This window comes from Littorina saxatilis, linkage group LG10 (assembly GCF_037325665.1).
Source record: "Littorina saxatilis isolate snail1 linkage group LG10, US_GU_Lsax_2.0, whole genome shotgun sequence".
NCBI lineage: Eukaryota > Metazoa > Mollusca > Gastropoda > Littorinimorpha > Littorinidae > Littorina > Littorina saxatilis.
In genome coordinates, this window is record NC_090254.1 from 34,467,867 (window position 1) to 34,491,416 (window position 23,550).

The 23,550-nt window shown below is 43.5% G+C and overlaps 1 protein-coding gene across 12 annotated transcripts in view; it reads left to right on the forward strand.

Annotated features, from left to right (window-relative positions):
• LOC138978661 (basement membrane-specific heparan sulfate proteoglycan core protein-like) overlaps positions 1-23,550 on the forward strand; it is a 307,598-nt gene that overhangs the window by 217,200 nt on the left and 66,848 nt on the right. For all 12 annotated transcript variants that reach the window (XM_070351439.1, XM_070351441.1, XM_070351449.1 and 9 more), the window contains 14 exons: positions 152-231; positions 647-787; positions 1,979-2,170; positions 2,960-3,055; positions 3,678-3,761; positions 8,171-8,401; positions 9,377-9,493; positions 11,670-11,797; positions 12,359-12,445; positions 13,914-13,975; positions 15,596-15,874; positions 16,948-17,054; positions 22,133-22,307; positions 22,614-22,892. In XM_070351439.1, coding sequence (XP_070207540.1) covers positions 152-231; positions 647-787; positions 1,979-2,170; positions 2,960-3,055; positions 3,678-3,761; positions 8,171-8,401; positions 9,377-9,493; positions 11,670-11,797; positions 12,359-12,445; positions 13,914-13,975; positions 15,596-15,874; positions 16,948-17,054; positions 22,133-22,307; positions 22,614-22,892 — 2,058 coding nt within the window. The remainder of the gene's footprint in view (positions 1-151; positions 232-646; positions 788-1,978; positions 2,171-2,959; positions 3,056-3,677; positions 3,762-8,170; positions 8,402-9,376; positions 9,494-11,669; positions 11,798-12,358; positions 12,446-13,913; positions 13,976-15,595; positions 15,875-16,947; positions 17,055-22,132; positions 22,308-22,613; positions 22,893-23,550) is intronic.

Sequence of the window (23,550 nt, forward strand, 5' to 3'; positions counted from 1 at the left end):
CCTATCATGTCAGGTATATTTAGTGGTAAAGAGAAAGAAAGGGACAACAGAAAATGTCCTTTACTGGCAGGTGTCCTTGTCACCGGAGGGGTCTCACATTGCAGGTACCACTGAAATTTGTTGTCTAAAATGTTGCGGGGTGTATTTTCAGAGGACCGGTGTGACTGTGATCCCAGAGGTACCGTCCCCAACACACAGTGTGACCCTCAGTCCCAGCAGTGTCAGTGCAAGGTTGGTATATTTACAGTGGAACCCCCCTTTAAAGACTCCCCAATTTAAGACTTCCTCCTTTTTAAGACAAAGGCAGCGAGGGAGAGGAATGGGCGTCAAACAGTGTCACATAAATCCTATGATGTTGCTGAGGTCAATAGGAGTAGGGGTTAGCTGAAGGTGAGAGAAAAGTGGTGTGTGTGTGTGTGTGTGTGTGTGCGTGCGTGCGTGCGTGCGTGCGTGCGTGCGTGCGTGCGTGCGTGCATGCATGTGCGTGTGTGCGTGCGTGCGTGTTGTGTGAATGTGGTGCTTTGAATTTAGAGATGTTTGACATTCAGTCCTTTGGGATCTTACAGTCTGTCTGGAACGTTCTCATGCTTCAACAAATCGCAAGTCATCCAAATCTTGTGGTAAAAAAGATTTATGTTTTGTGCAGGCCTATGTTCAGGGACGTCGATGCTCGGCATGTGAGGATGGCTACTTCCATCTGGACACAGAGAACCAGCAAGGCTGCCTGGCCTGCTTCTGTATGGGCATCACCAACGAGTGTAGCAGTTCTTCTTACAGTCGCAACATTGTGAGTCCAGCTTGTTGAAAGCTTAGTGTGTCGAGGTGACGCAGTAGTTCTTCTTTGTCAGAGGCAGTTGCTATGCATTGATGGAGTTGTCTCCCTGCCAAAATGTGAGCTATTTATAGTAGCTTGACGTTTCTGGTACGTTGGAAGACAATTAACACACCAGTAAAATGTGGAGTAGCTGTTTGTGATGGGGTATGGCTGCTGTCCTCTCCTTGTGTGCTAAATTGGGAACCTTTGCGTGCCTATAGCAGTGTTTTTGGGGCTATTAAGTTAGTTAGCTCTGAAATTCTCAACTCTGTTTGACTGGCTTTGCCTCCGAAGGTGATTGTTGTGCCTTGTGAACTCGGTTACACATGCATTGACATTGACTTTCTGATTCTAATTTGCTGCTTTTGGTTTTGGCATTTGTTTTTTTTGTTTTCCTGTGTATTCGTTGTTCCGAAGAAGCCGCCATGGGCAAAAATTCAACCTTGTCTTTGTCTGTGCTGTCTTTGTGTTGGTGAGTACCCATTTCTTTTGGTTTTTGAGTCACTTGAGAAAAAGTGACTCTATGTAATCGGTCAGTGTTAGTCTGTCCGGCCGGCCGGCCGTCCGGCCGGCCGTCCGTAGACACCACCTTAACGTTGGACTTTTCTCGGAAACTATCAAAGCAATCGGGCTCATATTTTGTTTAGTCGTGACCTCCAATGACCTCTACACTTTAACGATGGTTTCGTTGACCTTTGACCTTTTTCAAGGTCACAGGTCAGCGTCAAAGGAAAAATTAGACATTTTATATCTTTGACAAAGTTCATCGGATGTGATTGAAACTTTGTAGGATTATTCTTTACATCAAAGTATTTACATCTGTAGCCTTTTACGAACGTTATCAGAAAAACAAGGGAGATAACTAGCCTTTTCTGTTCGGCAACACACAACTTAACGTTGGGCTTTTCTCGGAAACTATAAAAGTGACCGGGCTCAAATTTTATGTGAACGTGACTCCCAGTGACCTCTACACTTTGACGTCTGCTTTGGTGACCTTTGACCTTTTTCAAGGTCACAGGTATGCTTCAGGTATGCATTGTGTTGTGAATAGCAATTTCTTCCTGTCCATCTGATGCCTCATATAATATTCAGAACTGCGAAAGTGACTCGATCGAGCGTTTGCTCTTCTTGTTTAACTTAGTGACTATCTACTTTTCTTGACAGATCCGACCTCAGTTCAACCCTGATGGAAGCCATTCCTTCTCGCTGACCAGCCGTAGGTTGAGCCAGTCCATCACTGACGGATTTTCAATGGATGCCACTCGTAATGAGATCTCCTTCAACAACTTTGAGGGCATCCAGCGCGAGCGAGAGTCTCTCTTCCTGCAATTGCCTCCAAAGTTCAGAGGAGACAAGGTACAGTGGATTACCCTCTTTTTAAGACCTCCACAAAGCTGACAAAATCAGGTCTTAAAGAGGAGGGAGTCTTAAAGTGGGGGTAGATTTTCAGAGGTTATGGAGAGAACTAAAACTGAAAAAGCAAGGTCTTAAAATGGGGGAAGTCTTAAATTTTTGGGGGAGGGGGGGGGGCAGGTCTTAAAAAAAGGTTCCACTGATCAACACAAGTTATGATTGTTAGTGGTGAAGGCGTTTCCTGTGATGACAGAGTAGTGGGCAGTACAGGATTTAGGACTGTCTCCTTCAGTGTCCGTATCACCGTCAGAATGGTGTATACATTTGTGTATCTTTTTTAGTTGAAAGACTGTTGGGATAGTAGCTCAATTTAATTATTGGGGTGGGGGGGGGGGGGATGGGAAGTAATTTTTTGTTTTTTTGTTGCTTATCTATTTAATTCCTAGGAAATGGGCTTGGTGTGGTATGATTTTGTCTATTGATTTAATTCTTTGTACTTTTTTTCTTGAGCAGAGAAGCGTGACACATTGTATTTTCACATTTCTGAAGTTATGAAGAGTGATACTTTTACTTTTCCGGAGTTGATAAGCGTGATATATTTACATTTCTATAGTTGAAGTGCATGATATTTTGGCATTTCCGGAATTAAGAAGCATGATACTCTGACATTCTGGAGTTGAAAAGAATGATATTTTTAGATTTCCTAAGTTTTAAAGCATGATATTTTGACAATTGTGTGGAGTTGAGAAGAATTATATTTTTCAGTAGCATAATGAAAGGTATCTTTTCCAGGTGTCATCATACGGCGGATACCTGCGTTTCACCCTTAGCTACACCACTGCCTTTGATGCCGGTCGCAAGTACATGGATGTGGATCTGGAGATCATTGTGAGTTTACTATCATATCAAAACATATCCCTAATTAGTAATAGGCCTTTGACGCCTTTGAGGAGAATTAAGGATATGGATAAGATTTCATATAGTCCTGTGAGCTTACCCTCATGGAAATTTAGGCTGCTTTCTCACTGGGGGAAAGCGAGCTGCCATAGAGTACAGCGCTTAATGCCAATTGAGGACATAGCCAGTTGTTGTGAGTCGCTATTTTTAGTCTGCTTGTGCAAAGAAATGCCCTAAGAGGATAGATGAACTGACGAGACAGTAACAGATTGGTAGACAGGAGTGGTAGTTTAAATTGGTAAAAGAAAAAACTGTGGTCCTTCAAAAAAACTCACAGGTACTAACTGTATAAGTTTGCTGACTATGGGATAGTTTAAATAAATAACTGCACATTTTCTGATGTAATCACCACGGTTTGTGCATTTGAAAGTCCTGATAATAACAGGGTGTGTGTTTTACCAGAGTAGTAAACAACAATTAGTTTTATTTTATTCTTATACAATTGTTCATGTTACTGTTGTGTAATGTAAGTGATGAAAGGTGACATGGTTTTTTTGTGTGACTGTTGTGGAATGTAAGTGATGAAAGGTGACATGTTTTTTCTTCTTTCCAGGGCAATGACCAGCGCATGTACCTTCTGTTCGACCCCACACCTGAATCAGGCGACACTCGTGACTTTGAAATCTTGCTCAGAGAGGTATTTGTTTACAACTTTCTTCTTTCTTTCTTTATTTGGTGTTTAACGTCGTTTTCAACCACGAAGGTTATATCGCGACGGGGAAAGGGGGAGATGGGATAGAACCACTTGTCAATTGTTTCTTGTTCACAAAAGCACTAATCAAAAATTTGCTCCAGGGGCTTGCAACGTAGTACAATGTATGACCTTAATTACTGGGAGAATGCAAGTTTCCAGTACAAAGGACTTAACATTTCTTACATACTGCTTGACTAAAATCTGTACAAAAATTGACTATATTCTATACAAGAAACACTTAACAAGGGTAAAAAGAGAAACAGAATCCGTTAGTCGCCTCTTACGACATGCTGGGGAGCATCGGGTAAATTCTTCCCCCTAACCCACGGGGGGTCTGTTTACAACTAATACCAAAGAAAAACAAATGACCAAGAAAGAACAAAAATCTTTGGAGACATCTCAGAATGTTTATCTTCCAAAATCCGCGTATTGCTGCCTAAATGGTGGGGTAAAAACGGTCATACACGTAAAAATCCACTTGTGCAAAAACACGGCGAGTGTACGTGGGAGTTTCAGCCCATGAATGCAGAAGAAGAAGAATGTTTAGTTCTGATGTGGGCGGGGATGTAGCTCAGTCGGTAGCGCGCTGGATTTGTATCCAGTTGGCCGCTGTCAGCGTGAGTTCATCCCCACGTTCGGCGAGAGATTTATTTCTCAGAGTCAACTTTGTGTGCAGACTCTCCTCGGTGTCCGAACACCCCCGTGTGTACACGCAAGCACAAGACCAAGTGCGCACGAAAAAGATCCTGTAATCCATGTCAGAGTTCGGTGGGTTATAGAAACACGAAAATACCCAGCATGCTTCCTCCGAAAAACGGCGTATGGCTGCCTTAATGGCGGGGTAAAAAACAGTCATACACGTAAAATTCCACTCGTGCAAAAAACCCACGAGTGTACGTGGGAGTTTCAGCCCACGAACGCAGAAGAAGAAGAAGAAGTTCTGATGCAAATATCATTTAAGTTTTTTGAGGATTTTGCACCAGCCCAGACTCTAATCCAATTCACCTGCAAATCAGACTGTCATAACTTTCACCCCTTCTTTGGAATCTTAAGCACTACAGGCAGCTGATTAATACACAAACTTCAATTCTTCTTCTTCTTCTTCTTCTGCGTTCGTGGGCTGAAACTCCCACGTACACTCGTGTTTTTTACACGAGTGGAATTTTACGTGTATGACCGTTTTTTACCCCGCCATTTAGGCAGCCATACGCCGTTTTCGGAGGAAGCATGCTGGGTATTTTCGTGTTTCTATAACCCACCGAACTCTGACATGGATTACAGGATCTTTTTCGTGCGCACTTGGTCTTGTGCTTGCGTGTACACACGGGGGTGTTTGGACACCGAGGAGAGTGTGCACACAAAGTTGACTCTGAGATATAAATCTCTCGCCGAACGTGGGGACGAACTCGCGCTGACAGCGGCCAACTGGATACAAATCCAGCGCGCTACCGACTGAGCTACATCCCCGCCCCACTTCAATTCAATTCCAGTATCTCAACATGCGTAGAAATGTGATAATAATTTGATCAATACTCAGTCTCTGAGTGACTCATGGTACATATTGGCAATCTGTGGGGATCGAATCTTAAATTGGGGGGTCTTAGCATTGCAGGCAGCTGGGTGGCCGAGTGGCAACTGGGTGGCCGAGTGGTAACTGGGTGGCCGAGTGGTAACTGGGTGGCCGAGTGGTAGCGCACTTGCGCTCGGAAGTGAGAGGTTGCGAGTTCGACCCTGGGTCAGGGCGTTAGCAATTTTCTCCCCCCTTTCCTAACCTAGGTGGTGGGTTCAAGTGCTAGTCTTTCGGATTAGACGAAAAACCGAGGTCCCTTCGTTGTACACTACATTGGGGTGTGCACGTTAAAGATCCCACGATTGGACAAAAGGGTCTTTCCTGGCAAAATTGTATAGGCATAGATAAAAATGTCCACCAAAATACCCGTGTGACTTGGAATAATAGGCCGTGAAAAGTAGGATATGCGCCGAAATGGCTGCGATCTGCTGGCCGATGTGAATGCGTGATGTATTGTGTAAAAAAAATTCCATCTCACACGGCATAAATAAATCCCTGCGCCTTGAATATGTGCGCGATATAAATTGCATAAAATAAAAAATAAGAAAATAAAAAAATAAATCCCTGCGCTTAGAACTGTACCCACGGAATATGCGCGATATAAGCCTCATATTGATTGATTGATTGATTTCTACACAAACTTCAATTCAATTCTAGTATCTCAGCATGCGTAGAAGTGGGATATTTGGGTCAGTACTCAGTCTCTGAGTGATGCATGGTACATGTTGGCATTCTGACCTTTTTTAGTCATCGTTGAGAGAATAACAAGCGTTGAAATGAACAAGCCACTTTGGGCGGGGATGTAGCTCAGTCGGTAGCGCGCTGGATTTGTATCCAGTTGGCCGCTGTCAGCGCGAGTTCGTACCCACGTTCGGCGAGAGATTTATTTCTCAGAGTCAACTTTGTGTGCACACTCTCCTCGGTGTCCGAACACCCCCGTGTGTACACGCAAGCACAAGACCAAGTGCGCACGAAAAAGATCCTGTAATCCATGTCAGAGTTCGGTGGGTTATAGAAACACGAAAATACCCAGCATGCTTTCTCCGAAAACGGCGTATGGCTGCCTTAATGGCGGGGTAAAAAACGGTCATACACGTAAAAGTCCACTCGTGCAAAAAACCCACGAGTGTACGTGGGAGTTTCAGCCCACGAACGCAGAAGAAGCAGAAGAAGAACAAGCCACTTTCTTCTTGTCCTTGGATTAAACAAAACTTCAATTCCACGATCTCAACATAATCATGAACAAGTGTGATATCATTTGGATCAGTACTCTGTCTCTGAGTTTGTTTGTTTGTTTGTTCGTTCATGGGCTGAAACTCCCACGGCTTTTACGTGTATGACCGTTTTTACCCCGCCATTTAGGCAGCCATACGCCGCTTTTGGAGGAAGTATGCTGGGTATTTTTGTGTTTCTATAACCCACCGAACTCTGGCATGGATTACAGGATCTTTTCCGTGCGCACTTGGTCTTGTGCTTGCGTGTACACACGGGGGTGTTCGGACACCGAGGAGAGTGTGCACACAAAGTTGACTCTGAGAAATAAATCTCTCGCCGAACGTGGGGACGAACTCACGCTGACAGCGGCCAACTGGATACAAATCCAGCGCGCTACCGACTGAGCTACATCCCCGCCCCTTGTCTCTGAGTGACGTGTGGTACATGTGTGTGTGTGTGTGTGTGTGTGTGTGTGTGTGTGCGTGCGTGTGTGGTGTGTGTGTGTGTGTGTGTGTGTGTGTGTGTGTGTGCGTGTGTGTGTGTGTGTGTGTGTGCGTGTTTAAATGAATCTTTTACGAACAGATTATTTGTATTCAGTGGAATTGTTGGTAATACAGACCTGTTTACACTACACATTGAGCGTAGTAAACTACGAATTTGAATAATATACTACGCAACTACGCAAGTCTGTCGTTTTCTACGCAAACGGTATTTTAAAAAAAAAAATAAATAAATAAAAATGTTTTCTTTTTTTCTTTTTCGTCTTTACACCTGTTCCTTGTGCCGTTGTGCTCTCACACCGCCCCGTCCCTGCACGCATACGGTATTGTTTCGGCTACGCATATCACAATCCGTAATTTTCTTCATCTCCCTTGACCGATCCATTTTCCAATCCATGTTTTCGGCCAGCAGTCGTTTGCTGCGTGCAGCGCGTAAAGCGCCCACGGGCGTTGCGTTGTAGCTTGTTAATGCCGAATAGGCTTCTCCATGCAAATGCCGGGCACAACTGAAAGCGTTACTGCCAAACCATGCGGGCGTTTCGACACAATGGCTGAACGCAGAGCACACGAAAGTGAAGATGAGAACTGTGAAGAAAATGACTCCGAAAGGCCACCGACCAAAAAGAAAAAGACGAGCAATGCGCCGAACCAAGTCTTTCTGCCAAAATATCATCAGGACTACCCATGCCTTGTCTCTTCGCGGAAAGGAAAACATCATGCTCATTGCACTGTCTGCAATTCCCATTTTTCCGTCAGTCAATCAATACATGTAAAAAGTAGCAATCATTGTTCTTGTTGTTGTGATAGGTCGACGAGAAATTCTACACATTCAATTACAAAACTACACATTTGCCTCATTTTGCTCCCAGAAAATACACATGCAATGTTTTAGGGGTAAACAGGTCTGGTAATATAAGAATCGTATTTGTTAGAACATTTATTTTAATGTTATAATGTTTTAGTCTTCTGTTTATCGTCATGCTGATGCGCCACCAATGTCATTTCTCAGATTGAGATAATAAAGTTAATTTGATTTGATTTGATTTTGGCATTCTGACATTTTGCAGTCATCGTTCCGAACGCTGGACGGATCAGAGCCAACACGAGAGCAGTTCTTGACAATTTTAGCTGACATTGACGCCATCCTGATCCGTGCAACTTACAACACCATCATGAGTTCTCTGACCATCCGAAACCTGGAGATGGAAATTGCAGTTCCCCAGGCAACGGGTGAACGTCGAACTCCAGAGGTGGAGAGTTGTCGCTGCCCTGAGGGCTACACTGGCCTGTCCTGTCAGGTAATATCTGTTTGTGTGGTTGCGATTTTGGGGGACTGTGTGTCTGGAGAGCATGGAAGAAGGGATACAGCTAGAGAAGGAATGGGTGGGGTGGGGTGGGGGTGGGGGAGGGGGGGGGAGAGAGGAAGGGAGAGAATGGCAGTGTATTTGTGTTCATGTGATTATTAAGATGATTCAGTTAATTTGTGGGAAGGTTTTGGGGGATTCATATGTGTCTGAAGAGGATGGAAGAAAGGATAAAGGCACAGAAGGAGGGGGGGGGGGCGAGAGAAGGTTGGGGAGGCAAGGGAGGGAGAGAGGGGGAAGTGAATGTGTGTCCATGTGATTTTTAAGATGATTCAGGGGCATGTTTGTGTGGGGGAGGAAGGATAACGGACAGAAGGGAGGGGGGGGGGGGGGTTGGCAAGGGAGGGAGAGAGGGGGAAGTGAATGTGTGTCCATGTGATTTTTAAGATGATTTAGGGGCATGTTTGTGTGGGGGAGGAAGGATAACGGACAGAAGGGAGGGGGGGGGGTTGGCAAGGGAGGGAGAGAGGGGGAAGTGAATGTGTGTCCATGTGATCTTTAAGATGATTCAGGGGCATGTTTGTGTGAGGGAGGAAGGATAACGGACAGAGAAGGGAAATGTGTTTATGTGTTTGCTCAGGTGCTACATTTCCCCTTTTTTGTTTGAATACAGCAGACCCCCCCCCCCCCCCCCCTTTTAAATAATTAAGACCTCCAAAAATCTGAGAAATTCAGGTCTTTAAAAGGAGGGAATCTTAAAATGGGGGTAATTTTACAGAGGTTATGAACATAAAGTCTGAGAAGACAAGGTCTTAAAAAGGAGGGAGTCTTAAATTGGGGGGTCTTAAAAAGGGGGTTCCACTGTATATTCCTTTCAAGTTAACGATGACTGTAGCTCATATAACAATTTATTGCGGTATTGCATCATTATGCAGACACATTGACTGTCAATACTTTGTCATGTTACAGTCTTGCGCTGCGGGCTACCTGCGTGTGCCCGACTCTGGCACTGCGCTGGGTCGCTGCACTCGCTGCAACTGCAACAACCACGCTACATCCTGTGACCCCAGCAGTGGCCGCTGCATGGTAGGTGTCAGCTGTCTTTCTGATTTTCATTTCATTTTTATTACATTTAGTCAAGTTTTGACTAAAAGTTTTAACATAGAGGGGGAATCGAGACGAGGGTCGTGGTGTATGTGTGTGTGTGTGTCTGTCTGTCTGTCTGTGCGTGTGTGTGTGTAGAGCGATTCAGACTAAACTACTGGACCGATCTTTATGAAATTTGACATGAGAGTTCCTGGGAATGATATCCCCGGACGTTTTTTTCCTTTTTTTGATAAATACCTTTGATGACGTCATATCCGGCTTTTTGTAAAAGTTGAGGCGGCACTGTCACACCCTCATTTTTCAATCAAATTGATTGAAATTTTGGCAAAGCAATCTTCGACGAAGGCCGGGGTTCGGTATTGCATTTCAGCTTGGTGGCTTAAAAACTAATCAGTGAGTTTGGTCATTAAAAATCCAAAACTTTTAAACTATTAAACGATCCAAAAACAATTTCATCTTATTCTTCGTCATTTTCTGATTCCAAAAACATATAAATATGTTATGTTTGGATTAAAAACAAGCTCTGAAAATTAAAAATATAAAAATTATGATTAAAATTAAATTTCCGAAATCGATTTAAAAACAATTTCGTCTTATTCCTTGTCGGTTCCTGATTCCAAAAACATATAGATATGATATGTTTGGATTAAAAACACGCTCAGAAAGTTAAAACGAAGAGAGGTACAGAAAAGCGTGCTATGCAGCACAGCGAAACCACTACAGCGCTGAACAGGCTCGTCAGTTTCACTCCTTTTTTCACAAGCGGCGGACTACGGTCATTGTGAAAAATGCAGTGCGTTCAGTTTCATTCTGTGAGTTCGACTGAGCTTGACTAAATGTTGTATTTTCGCCTTACGCGACTTGTTACTTTGTTGTCCCATCGCTTGGAAATTCGGGTCGCTTCCTTCCAGCAACAGAGTCGCGCTACCCTGTAATCAGCCACCTGCACTTATGGCAGAATGACTGAGGTCTTTTACCTGCCACAGTGGTGACACAGGGTGGAGCATGGATACCGTCTCGGAGTCTACACTTAAAGTTGACCTGTGTACGTCCCGGCCCGGATTCGAACCCGTGAGCCACGGATCCCAAGTCTTCCAACTGAGCTGCTATAAGGGCAAGGATAAGGATAAGAATAAGATTTCATATAGTTCTGTGAGGTTACCTTCATGGAAATTCTGATTGCTTTCTCTCATATGTTGATACCCGTCTTTGAGACTGCACATATCGTTGACTACCGCAACACGGTGGCCTAGAGGTAAGGCGTCCGCCCAGTGAGCGGGAGGTCGTGGGTTCGAACCCCGGCCGGGTCATACCTAAGACTTTAAAATTGGCAATCTAGTGGCTGCTCCGCCTGGCGTCTGGCATGATGGGGTTAGTGCTAGGACTGGTTGGTCCGGTGTCAGAATAATGTGACTGGGTGAGACATGAAGCCTGTGCTGCGACTTCTGTCTTGTGTGTGGCACACGTTAAATGTCAAAGCAGCACCGCCCTGATATGGCCCTTCGTGGTCGGCTGGGCGTTAAGCAAACAAACAAACAAACATATCGTTGACTCGTGCATGTCCGTCCCAGCCACAAGTCCAGTGCTCTACCGACTGAGCTACCCACTCCCCGCCTGTTTTCTCCCGTACTATTAAGGTATTCTTACTCCGAAAACAAAGAGACTGCCAACGTTTCAAAATTCAGAATAAAAAAACAAGAAAGGTAATTTGTTGGAACGTTTGTTATTGACAAAACAATACATTGCAATCCCAAATATATCGACCCAACGGTCGACCGTTGGGTCGATATATTTGGGATTGCAATGTATTGTTTTGTCAATAACAAACGTTCCAACAAATTACCTTTCTTGTGCACAGACAAACAATAAATAACAAGAACTTAGCTTGGTTGAGTTTTCGGCCGCTTGCTGGTAAACCGCAAGCGAATGAATGCTTACTCCATTTTAAGGCGTAATTTGTCTTGTCTGGAATTGAGATTTAGAAGGACTCTCTCAACACGCAAGATTCATGAAACAAAATGGTGACTTTATCTTTTGTGATGCCAAAATAATTGTTTCCATCTGTCCTTTCTATTTTGACCCTGGTTAACAAAATAATGTTGTTTTTGACTGTAACTTCTATTTTGACCCTTAAAAAAACATGTTTGTGTTGAAGAACTGTCAAGACAACACGGTGGGAGACAGGTGTGAGCAGTGTGCACCTGGTTACTATGGAGACCCTACAGCCGGCACTAACAACGACTGTCGCCCCTGCCCCTGTCCTCTCACCACACCCGGCAACCGGTCAGTAAAGTGTCCAGTGTTGAGTCAGTGATACCTGGGAGTATGCAGTGCATTGTGCTATTTGGTTACGATTTGTATTCTTTAAAAGATTGGGGAAACTTTTGTTGGATCTTGTGTATTATATGTCCTGGGCCTTATGTGTGTGTGTGTGGGTGAGTGCAATCGAATTTAAAATTTGTATTATTTATATGCTGGAGTGAAAACATGTATGTGCGTGTGTGTGTGTGTGTGTGTGTGTGTGTGTGTGTGTGCATTCTAATTTCAAATTTGTATTATTTATATGCTGGAGTGAAAACATGTATGTGCGTGTGTGTGTGTGTGTGTGTGTGTGCATTCTAATTTCAAATTTGTATTATTTATAAGCTGGAGTGAAGAAATTATTTGGATTAGAAAAAAAACCTTTAAATACTGTGAGTTTGCATGTGTGTGTGTGCAGATGTATGTGTGAGTGTGTGTGTGCGCGCGTTAATTGCATGTGTGCCCTCAAATATGTGAAGTATGCGCAGTTGTGGATATGATGGAGTGATGTTGACCTGACTGTATTGCTTGGTGTGTCTGCAGGTTCTCTCCCACATGTTTCCTGGACCAGGACAGACAGGTCACCTGTGACCAGTGTCCACCAGGATACTCTGGCCGCGACTGTGGAAAGTAAGTTGTGTCACTCTTCATCTTTTTACACCCCCGGTATAGGGGTGTGTATAGGTTTCGGTCGATGTGTTTGTTTGTTTGTTTGTTTGTTTGTGTGTTTGTGTGTTTGTGTTCGCATATAGATCTCAAGAATGAACGGACCGATCGTCACCAAACTTGGTGAACAGGTTCTATACATTCCTGAGACGGTCCTTACAAAAATTGGGACCAGTCAAACACACGGTTAGGGAGTTATTGGTGGATTAAAATTATACAAGGACTTATAGAGGGACATCTTAATGGTCAAAGGGAAATAACCATTCTCACTCAGTCACTGCCACCAACTGAGAAGGTTATTTCCCTTTGACGGGGGTGTTTTTCCTACCTCGGAGGAATTTCTTGTTTTTTTCTTTTTTTTTTTCTTTTTCACAACCATGTCAATGTTGCTCGACTTTGACAAAAAATGAACACACACAAAAGCTCACACAAAACCCCAGACAAATCATTAAGCGAAGAAACAGACGTCACGCTTCATCTTGGTTTCGCTGTATTTTGTACGCTTAAATGATTGTCTAAAATACGATCAGTACGGTCGGTTGAATAAAATTACGATCTAAAATATTCCTAGACTACTTTTCTTCACAAGCGCATCTCGAAGCTAAACCAGTATTTTGGATGTTTGAGTGCTGTGTGGAGTACACTCATTTTCTGAAAATACGTCAAGTTTCTTTGAGAATGCTCCAAGTGCAAAACAGGGGTTCCCAGATCTGGTGACATTGGAGGTTACTGTGTCACCCTTCACAGCAGACTCTGCAGAGTTGTCTGCTGGCGAAGAGCGCTAGCTATTTATAGTAGCTCGACGTATCTTCTACGTCACTGACACCTGTGAATTGTAGAGTTCTGTTTGTGATAGGGTCCGGCTGCTTCATGCATTCGGTTATACATGTGTGCTCTTTCATCCAAACCACTTGTGTATATCTTTGGTTTCTTCTATCTTGCACATCAAAATCATTTACTCCAGTTGCCCCTTCAAAATATTGACTGCATGAGGCTTGTTTTTGGCTCACGTGAGTGTAGCCTATGCGATCGTAACTTTGTCTGTCTGTGCGTGTGTGCATGTGTGTGTGTGTTTGTTTGTGCATGTGTTATGTCTGTGGTAGAAACTTTAACATTTCGTCATTTGAAGACGTCACATTATGACGTAAGAGGGTTAGACGTCACGCGAAGGAATTACTGAAAGTCTCGGTCATTGTTATTTTGAGCGGGCCGAGACTAGTTGGCAGTTGTGTTCAGTGATTGTTTATTAAACTGATATTTAGAGCTATCCTTCTGGAGCAATTTTGAAACTGTTTCAATCATGTTTTTCTTCTTCTGAAACATCAACTTTGGGGGGATATAATTATAACATCGTAGATGAGAAATGGATGATTTAGCGTTCATATTTTATTGCCCTGCACTGATTCGTTTCTTTCTATGTGTGTTTTTGTAGCTGTGCCCCAGGCTATGCTGGCAATCCTCGTGAACCTGGTGGTCGCTGTTCCGCTGAAGAAGGTAAGACAGGATTATTTTGTGCCTAGAATACAGGAACAAGCGGAAATAGAATTTAGTCAATGATTATAATAATAATAAGGGTATCATCTATATGGCGCAAATCCTAACATAGTTCCAAGCGCCTTACAAAAATATTTATTAAAAAATCACAAATTAACAAATTATGCAAAGTAATGTACATGATGAACATTGGAAAAAAAATCAGTTACTGTCTATTACAACAACAAAAATCATTGCATATGCTATTAAAAAGAGAACAAAATCTCCAAAATGATAAATCACGAAAGAGCTGGGTTGAAAACTAATGGGAAGAGAAACGCAGAAGTGAGAGCAGAATAAGTGAGAGCACCCAAAAAGACTTGGGCTCAGTGCGAAACATTTGCCTGAGGGAATCTATTGGCTGCGTTTATGGTAAGAAGAAAACAATTCATCATCTTGAATTGTCACCAAAACAACATTTACACATGAATAACAAGAAATTCCTTCAAGGTAGGAAAAACACCCCCGTTGGTCAAAGGGAAATAACCATTCTCACTGCACCCATTCTCACTGCCACCAACTGAGAAGGTTATTTCCCTTTGACCATGAATATGTTTCTCTATAAGTCCTTGTAGAATCTTAATCCACCAATAACTCCCTAACCGTGTGTTTGACTGGTCCCAATTTTTGTAAGGACCGTCTCAGGAATGTATAGAACCTGTTCACCAAGTTTGGTGACGATCGGTCCGTTCATTCTTGAGTTCTATATGCGAACACAAACACACAAACACATCGACCGAAACCTATACACACCCCTATACCGGGGGTGTAAAGAAGCCAGCCCTTCTGGCTGTGCGTTTTTTGTCCATTCCTGCATACACTCTGTCTGTTTCCGCCTCAGTTATGGCTACTCCGTGTTTGTAATGGATGTCGACTGTGACCTGTCATGTTTATACAGTGGAACCCTACTTTTATTAAGACCCCCCAGTTTAAGACTCCCTCCTTTTTAAGACCCAATTGGCTCAGATTTTGGGAGGTCATAAAATGGGCGTTCATCTGTACAGCCCTGAGATAACTGACCTTGTCATTCTTTGTTACATTCTTCTTCTTCTTCTTCTGCGTTCGTGGGCTGAAACTCCCACGTACACTCGTGTTTTTGCACGAGTGGAATTTTACGTGTATGACCGTTTTTACCCCGCCATTTAGGCAGCTATACGCCGCTTTCGGAGGAAGCATGCTGGGTATTTTCGTGTTTCTATAACCCACCGAACTCTGACATGGATTACAGGATCTTTTTCGTGCGCACTTGGTCTTGTGCTTGCGTGTACACACGGGGGTGTTCGGACACCGAGGAGAGTGTGCACACAAAGTTGACTCTGAGAAATAAATCTCTCGCCGAACGTGGGGACGAACTCACGCTGACAGCGGCCAACTGGATACAAATCCAGCGCGCTACCGACTGAGCTACATCCCCGCCCCAAATGTTGTTAACAAATCTTGATCTCTTTAAAAAAAAGTTAAATCTTGTCTGTGGGAACACCCCGGAATACATATAATTCTAATAAACAATGCTTCTCTTTAAGAAGTTTCTAACCTCTTCAGTACTTTCAAATTGAATCAAATTGTTATTTTTGGTTTCAGTGGATCGTCGCCCAACTGTCACCGTCAGCCCCATCACCCTGCAAGAACCAGTGGGATCCAGGGTTCGATTCCAGTGCCAAGTGGGCGGTCGTCCTCCGTTCAACGTGGTGTGGAGTCGTCTGGACGGTCGACCTCTGTCCGATGCGTCCTCTACTGGTGTGGGACCTGGCTACGAGCTGCTCATCAACCGCGTGGAGTACAGCGACGCTGGCCGCTATGTGTGCACCGCTACCAACACTTACGGCACCACCAGGGGAATTGCTGAGCTCATCGTGGAACGTAAGCAATTTCTAATTGTCCAGGGAGATGTACTGATTTTGTTTGTACAGTCAAATTTGTCTGTATTCGTTTTATTGACTCACATGCGAAGCAAAAGTGAGTCTATGTACTCACCCGAGTCGTCCGTCCGTCCGTCCGTCCGTCCGTCCGTCCGGACGTCCGTCCGTCCGGAAAACTTTAACGTTGGATATTTCTTGGACACTATTCAGTCTATCAGTACCAAATTTGGCAAGATGGTGTATGATGACAAGGCCCCAAAAAACATACATAGCATCTTGACCTTGCTTCAAGGTCAAGGTCGCAGGGGCCATAAATGTTGCCTAAAAAACAGCTATTTTTCACATTTTTCCCATTTTCTCTGAAGTTTTTGAGATTCAATACCTCACCTATATATGATATATAGGGCAAAGTAAGCCCCATCTTTTGATACCAGTTTGGTTTACCTTGCTTCAAGGTCAAGGTCACAGGAGCTCTTCAAAGTTGGATTGTATACATATTTTGAAGTGACCTTGACCCTGAACTATGGAAGATAACTGTTTCAAACTTAAAAATTATGTGGGGCACATGTTATGCTTTCATCATGAGACACAGTTGGTCACATATGATCAAGGTCAAGGTCACTTTGACCCTTATGAAATGTGACCAAAATAAGGTAGTGAACCACTAAAAGTGACCATATCTCATGGTAGAAAGAGCCAATAAGCACCATTGTACTTCCTATGTCTTGAATTAACAGCTTTGTGTTGCATGACCTTGGATGACCTTGACCTTGGGTCAAGGTCACATGTATTTTGGTAGGAAAAATGTGTAAAGCATGTGAGTCGTATGGGCTTTGCCCTTCTTGTTCAGTTATTTGTGTGCGTTTTTATGATTGTTGATTTAAAAAAAAAAATAAAAATTAGGATGAAATTGTAAAAAGTAGGAGCCATTTAATGGGACTCACGCTTTAAAAAAGTTATTTATAATTATTATTAACTTGTTAAAATGTTAGTATGAAATTGCAAAGCGTCTGGAGCCATTGAATGGGACTTGCTCTTCAAGAAAATTCAGTTATAATTATCAACTTATCGCAGGTCCTAGCCAGCCACTGCGCGTCATGATTGAAGAGCCGAGACAGATCACCACCAGCGTTGGCTCCAGCGTTCGTCTCGTCTGTGTGGCCATCTCCTACAGCAGTGAGGTATGAGTGACTTGCCTGTGTCAGCCAATGTCCAGTCATACAAGCATCCTGGCTGTTCATGTTGTATTCATGTTGTGTTCATGTTGTGTTCATGTTGTATTCTCTGTATCATACCTGCAGCATGTACACCATTGTCACAGCAGGCAGGATGAAATGGGGTTACTTATGTCATTGCTACAGAACTCCAGGCACGTACCTTCATGAAACCGGACCATTCGTGAAGTAAGTCCACAAAATTGGCTTGTTTATGAAAAACAGCTGTAAAAACAAATTGCATCATTCGTGAAACACAGTCATAATCTAAACTGCACGGTTCATGAAACAAAAACATGCAACAAACTGCACCATCATGAAACTGGACCATTATTTTGTGAAATAGGTCCACAAATTTGGCTTGTTTGTGAAACACAGTTGTGTATCAATCTGCACCGTTCAAGAATCACAGCCATAATCGAAACTGCACGGTTCATGGAGAGAGTAAAAATTCACCAAACTGCACCATTAAGTAAACTAGAAGATCTCTGAAACAAAACTATTCATGAAGCAGCATATTGACTAAAATGGTCCATACATGAAACTGATTCAGGTTTGAAACTGGACTTAATTAATTAAAATGCAACATTGACACAACTGGAACGCTCTTGCAACAGACTCATTCATGAAACTAGACGATTCATGAAACCCGCAGAACACCCATGAAACTGGATCGCTCATGAGTCAGGCCATTCATGAAAACTGCCTGTTTATGAAATGGGACCATGAATTTCTAACACAGAACAATCAGTCTTCCATTCCAGATGATAGGTACAGCATCATGCATGACTTGTCGTTCACATTGAATCGATGAAACAATATTGCTAGCATGTTTGTCATGTAACTGCCTATTTGCCAGTCAGTGTTAATACATGAAACCCTGGTATGTTTTTGCTAGTGGTAATGGGTTTGCCATTTATAGAACCGTATTTTTGTTCGATAGTTATGAGCCTTCCAATGCTTCCGTGACTATAGCTTGGAAGCAGCTAGTGGATGGAACAGTGGATGTTTCTGTTATCAGAGTTTTGACCCATGTATATTCCCTCCCAGTGGCGATGAAAGCTTAAGGTTGCTTGTACCATATTTTTGGGACTACAAGGGGCTTTGTTGTTAAAGGCGCAACATGTACGTACTTTTAAGGTAAAAATTATTAGAATTCGCACAACAGGCGCTTCCGGTGCAAGTCAAAGAAAGTACAGAGGGGAAATATTGTATGTTTGTTCTGACCGGCACGGTTGGCCTAGTGGTAAGGCGTCCGCCCCGTGATCGGGAGGTCGTGGGTTCGAACCCCGGCCGGGTCATACCTAAGACTTTAAAATTGGCAATCTAGTGGCTGCTCCGCCTGGCGTCTGGCATTATGGGGTTAGTGCTAGGACTGGTTGGTCCGGTGTCAGAATAATGTGACTGGGTGAGACATGAAGCCTGTGCTGCGACTTCTGTCTTGTGTGTGGCGCACGTTATATGTCAAAGCAGCACCGCCCTGATATGGCCCTTCGTGGTCGGCTGGGCGTTAAGCAAACAAACAAACAAACAAAATGTTTGTTCTGGATGTGTGGTGAGATCAAACCCACTGTATCTAGCTACCAGCTACCTGCTCTGGTAATTAAACAAATAACGACCTTGTGACCTATGGTCAATGAATGATTTTTCAGCTGAAACCAGCTGCCTGACCTTGTTTACAGACACTGACCTGACATCATCATCAGGTCAATGGCCGAGTTTTTAATCGAGACCGACAACCTTTCATTTCTGAGAGGAATGGTCCCAGGAACCTTTGCCAAGGTCATAGTAGCAGAAACATGCATATGACTACAAAGGGAGTGTTATGTTTCTGTGTATAGCGATGTGGGTACATGTGTACTCTTCTTTAGTCATACACAAGGCGCTACTAGTCAATAGGGTGCAGGGGTCAAAGTTGAGGAAAAAAGTTACGCCTTATAGTCCCAAAAGTATGGTATTGTACATATACTTTTTTGTTGCAAAATATTGAATATGGATATTGTACTGTACTAATATTTGTTGGAAATGGTAGTGGTGTTTTATTTGCTATCGTTGTTGTTTGACTTCTATTTTTCTCTACCCTCTCCGTTTTCAGAATCGGGTAAGATGTTTTCTTTATTTCCTGTGTTTTGCTTCCAGGCTTTTGATAACGTTCATTACAATGCTGATCATTACAATCTTTTGGTGTGCGTACTGTGATGATAAGTTTAAGTAGCTTTAGAAGTGCGTGTATAATAATGATAATAATAATGCATAATATTTCTATAGTGCATGTATCCAGGGTTTAACCCTGATCAAAGCGCTGTACAATCAAAATCCTACAACAAAACATCATTGTTATATCTTTTTATATCATTGTTATATATTGGTATATCAGAGTGGCTTGACTATTTTGATGTATAGCTGTAATAATAAGATATGCAGTGTTAGATGTGACTACCTGCTTGAAGCAAGCTTAAAAAAGGTACATGTATTGATAAAAAAATATAATTTCCTTCTTTGAGCCATGTGACGTCAGAGTCCAACTAAAAAACTCTTTGATTGCTGGCTGAGACTCATAAAATTTATTAAGAATTCTAACTAAAATGGACCGATTCATAAATGTTATTAGTATTTTTGACCAAACTATGACATTTGACACAGATCTAGACACTGTTCTTGTTTAAAATGCTTATTTTTGAATGTTTATGTATGTTTTATTACGGACACAAAAGCTCAGCAATGCAATTTCTCTTTTAGAGATTAATAAAGTTATTGTATTGTATTGTATTGTATTGTAGAAAAAATCACTGTCTAAAGTGCAAATGACATAATATACTAGAATGAACTCCAAAGATTAAACAGTGTATTACCCTAGAACAGATTAATGCTTGAGCTTGCTTTAAACGCTTTCAAGGCTGCTTACATAGCTTTTAGAGGGAAGTTACCATTTTTGGTAAGAACAAGTGCACTTATGCAAACACGTGATTTCTAAGAAAGATTTTGTGTATGCACACAGTATCCTATATCCAAGAAAATTGGAGGCACATACATACAGACACAGACAGACAGACATACAAACAGACAAACAGACAGACAGGAAAAACACAAACAGATAGCAGCACACACACACACACACACACACACACACACACACACACACACACACACACACACACACACACACACACACACACACACACACACACACACACACACTAGCAGTCTGTGAAAGAATGAACATGAGTGGGATTAGAAGCGTTTTACATTGATATAAACTGTATGTGAGGCTTTTATGATGATTTAGTATGCACCTCTGCTGACGGCATTGCTTCTATGCTAAGATGCGTAATAGATTTCATCCCACCCCACTCTCCAAACACTCCCCGTTTACCAATTCCAACTAACCAAGACCGGCACGGTTGGCCTAGTGGTAAGGCATCTGCCCCGTGATCAAGAGGTCGTGGGTTCGAACCCCGGCCAGGTCATACCTAAGACTTTAAAATTGGCAATCTAGTGGCTGCTCCGCCTGGCGTCTGGCATTATGGGGTTAGTGCTAGGACTGGTTGGTCCGGTGTCAGAATAATGTGACTGGGTGAGACATGAAGCCTGTGCTGCGACTTCTGTCTTGTGTGTGGCGCACGTCATATGTCAAAGCAGCACCGCCCTGATATGGCCCTTCGTGGTCGGCTGGGCGTTAAGCAAGCAAACAAACAAACAAACAAACTAACCAAGTAATATAATCTTGATTTCATACATGGCTTATCATAATTCTTGTTATACTGTTCTCCTTGGTATTGTCTGAGCCATTCATCCAAGTTTTATATGCTGACACTTTGCTTTCTCTTGCCAGTGCTCCTGGGGAATAGAGTGCAGTGTGGGGTGTGGCGGGGGGGGGATGGTGTGGGGTGTGGCGGGGGGATGGTGTGGGGTGTGGCGGGGGGGGAATGGTGTGGGATAAGGATTGGCGAAACAGCGGCAGTGACACCTTAAAATTATCTGTTTGCAGTGCTGATTGAGTGTGTTTAACTGCTTCCAGTGTCCTGTAGTTGTTATTTTTTATTCCAGTTTGACAAGACGGAGCTGATTTTTCTTGCAACATTTTCACATAGATGTGTTAAGCTAACCAACCAAAATTATCAGTTAAGAATTGAGTAAGTTGGAAAGGAAGGAATGGTTCAGGGGGAATGAGCAGTTACAGGGGAATAACAAGGCCATGGGTGTGTGTGTGTGTCCATGGGTGTGGGTGTGCATTCTGTTGAAATAAAGTGAATACTACCAAAGAGCAGCTGAAGTTGAAGCCTTTGGTCTTGTCTACTTAAACCCTCTCTCTCTCTCTCTCTCTGTCTCTCTCTGTCTCTCTCTCTGTCTCTCTCTCTGTCTCTCTCTCTGTCTCTCTGTCTGTCTCTCTCTCTCTGTCTCTCTCTGTCTCTCTCTCTGTCTCTCTCTCTCTGTCTCTCTCTGTCTGTCTCTCTGTCTGTCTCTCTCTGTCTCTCTCTCTCTCTTTTTCTCTCTCTCTCACACATTCTCATTTGTGCCATCTCTCTCTCTCTCTCTCTCTGTCTCTCTCTGTCTCTGTCTCTCTCTCTGTCTCTCTCTCTCTGTCTCTCTCTCTCTCTATGTCTCTCTCTGTCTCTGTCTCTGTCTCTGTCTCTCTCTCTCTCTCTTTGTCTCTCTCTCTCTCTCTATCTCTCACTCACTTTCACTCACTCCCTCCCCAAATCCCCCCAGTCTCTCTCTCTGTCTGTCTGTCTCTCTCTCTCTCTCTCTCTCTCTCTCTCTCTCTCTCTCTCTCTCTCTCTCTCTCTCTCTCTCGCTCACTTTCACTCACTCCCTCCCTCCTCAAATCCCCCCAGTTTAGTTGTGTATGTATCATGTCTGCATTTATTTTGTGTATGACAAGACTAATCCGTAGCTGCTGAATGACAACAAAATGAGGAGGGAACAATGAAGGTAACAGGATATTAAGCACTATGACAAAGCACGACTATATGGGTATGTTTCTGTACAGGCAAACGTCGTCTTGTCGTGTTACTAATCATAGCTGTGGGTATGTGTCTGCACAGGCAAACTACGTCTTGTCGTGGTCCAAGGACGGAGGGCGTCTGCCAGCTCGTGCCATCGACCAGAATGGTGTGCTGGTCATCCCAGAGCTCCAGGAGGGCGATGCTGGCCAGTACACGTGTACCGGGTCTGACCCGTACAGCATTGATAGGGCCACAGCTGTTATCCGCATCGAGGGTAAGTGCATGTGTACTTGGATCATGTTTGGAGTGCATGTGCACTGATGTGGGTTTTTTTTAGCAATAGTTCCTTGAAATTGTGACAGGCAAAAGTGAGTAAGAGAGAAGGAGAGAGAAAGAGAGAGAGAGTGTTGTCAACTTCATTGAAGGTAAGTGCACATGCACTTTGTTGCACATGCACTTCTTAAACATGCACTGTAAAATATGCCAGCTCCACCAGGAAACCAGAATTCATTAAGCGGGTAACAACTCGTACCTCCAGTTACTCGACCACTCACTGAATGACTTGGAATGTGTTCCACAGATATTGACCGATCACCGACAGCACGCATCGAGCCTCGCTACCTGCAAGTGAACGAAGGCCAGTCCATCGAGTTCCGTTGCATCGCGGAGGGAACCCCCGCCCCGACCATCCGCTGGACGCGGGGACCCGACGGCCCCTTGCCGGATTACGCCACGGTGCAGGACGGTGTCTTCAGGATCGCCAACATCCGCAAGTCGGACGAAGCTGAGTATTACTGTACTGCCACCAACATTGCAGGAACGTCCTCTACGCGAACCATTGTCTACGTCACGCGTACAGGTAATTGCTTGTTGAAGTAGCACAGTCATTCTACACTGTCTGTAGTTTGTTCAAGTAGAGTAAATGTTGGTCTGCAAAAGAAGTAAGAAAGGTACTTGACTGGCATGTAGTCGTGGCATAAACTTCAGTAAAAGCACTTACAAATGTGCTCAAGGTGATATTAGTTGTTTGAAGCTTGAAGGTGTTCAAAGATTGTTGGTTTGCTGCAAAGAAGCGCATTGATTTCATAAGACTAAAAGCAAGCATTGGGTGGCCGAGTGGTAACGCACTTGCGCTCGGAAGCGAGAGGTTGCGTGTTCAGGCCTGGGTCAGGCCGCAATTTTCTCCCCCCTTTCCTAACCTAGGTGGTGGGTTCAAGTGCTAGTCTTTCGGATGAGACGAAAAACCGAGGTCCCTTCGTGTACACTACATTGGGGTGTGCACGTTAAAGATCCCACGATTGACAAAAGGGTCTTTCCTGGCAAAATTGTATAGGCATAGATAAAAATGTCCACCAAATACCCGTGTGACTTGGAATAAAGTGTAAAAAAATTCCATCTCACACGGCATTAAGTCTCAGGGCTTGGAAACATGAATACACGCATGCAGGAAAAAAAAAATAAATGGGTAGCGCCGTATACTGTATGGCAGCTCGCTTTCCCCAGGGAGAAAGCAGCCC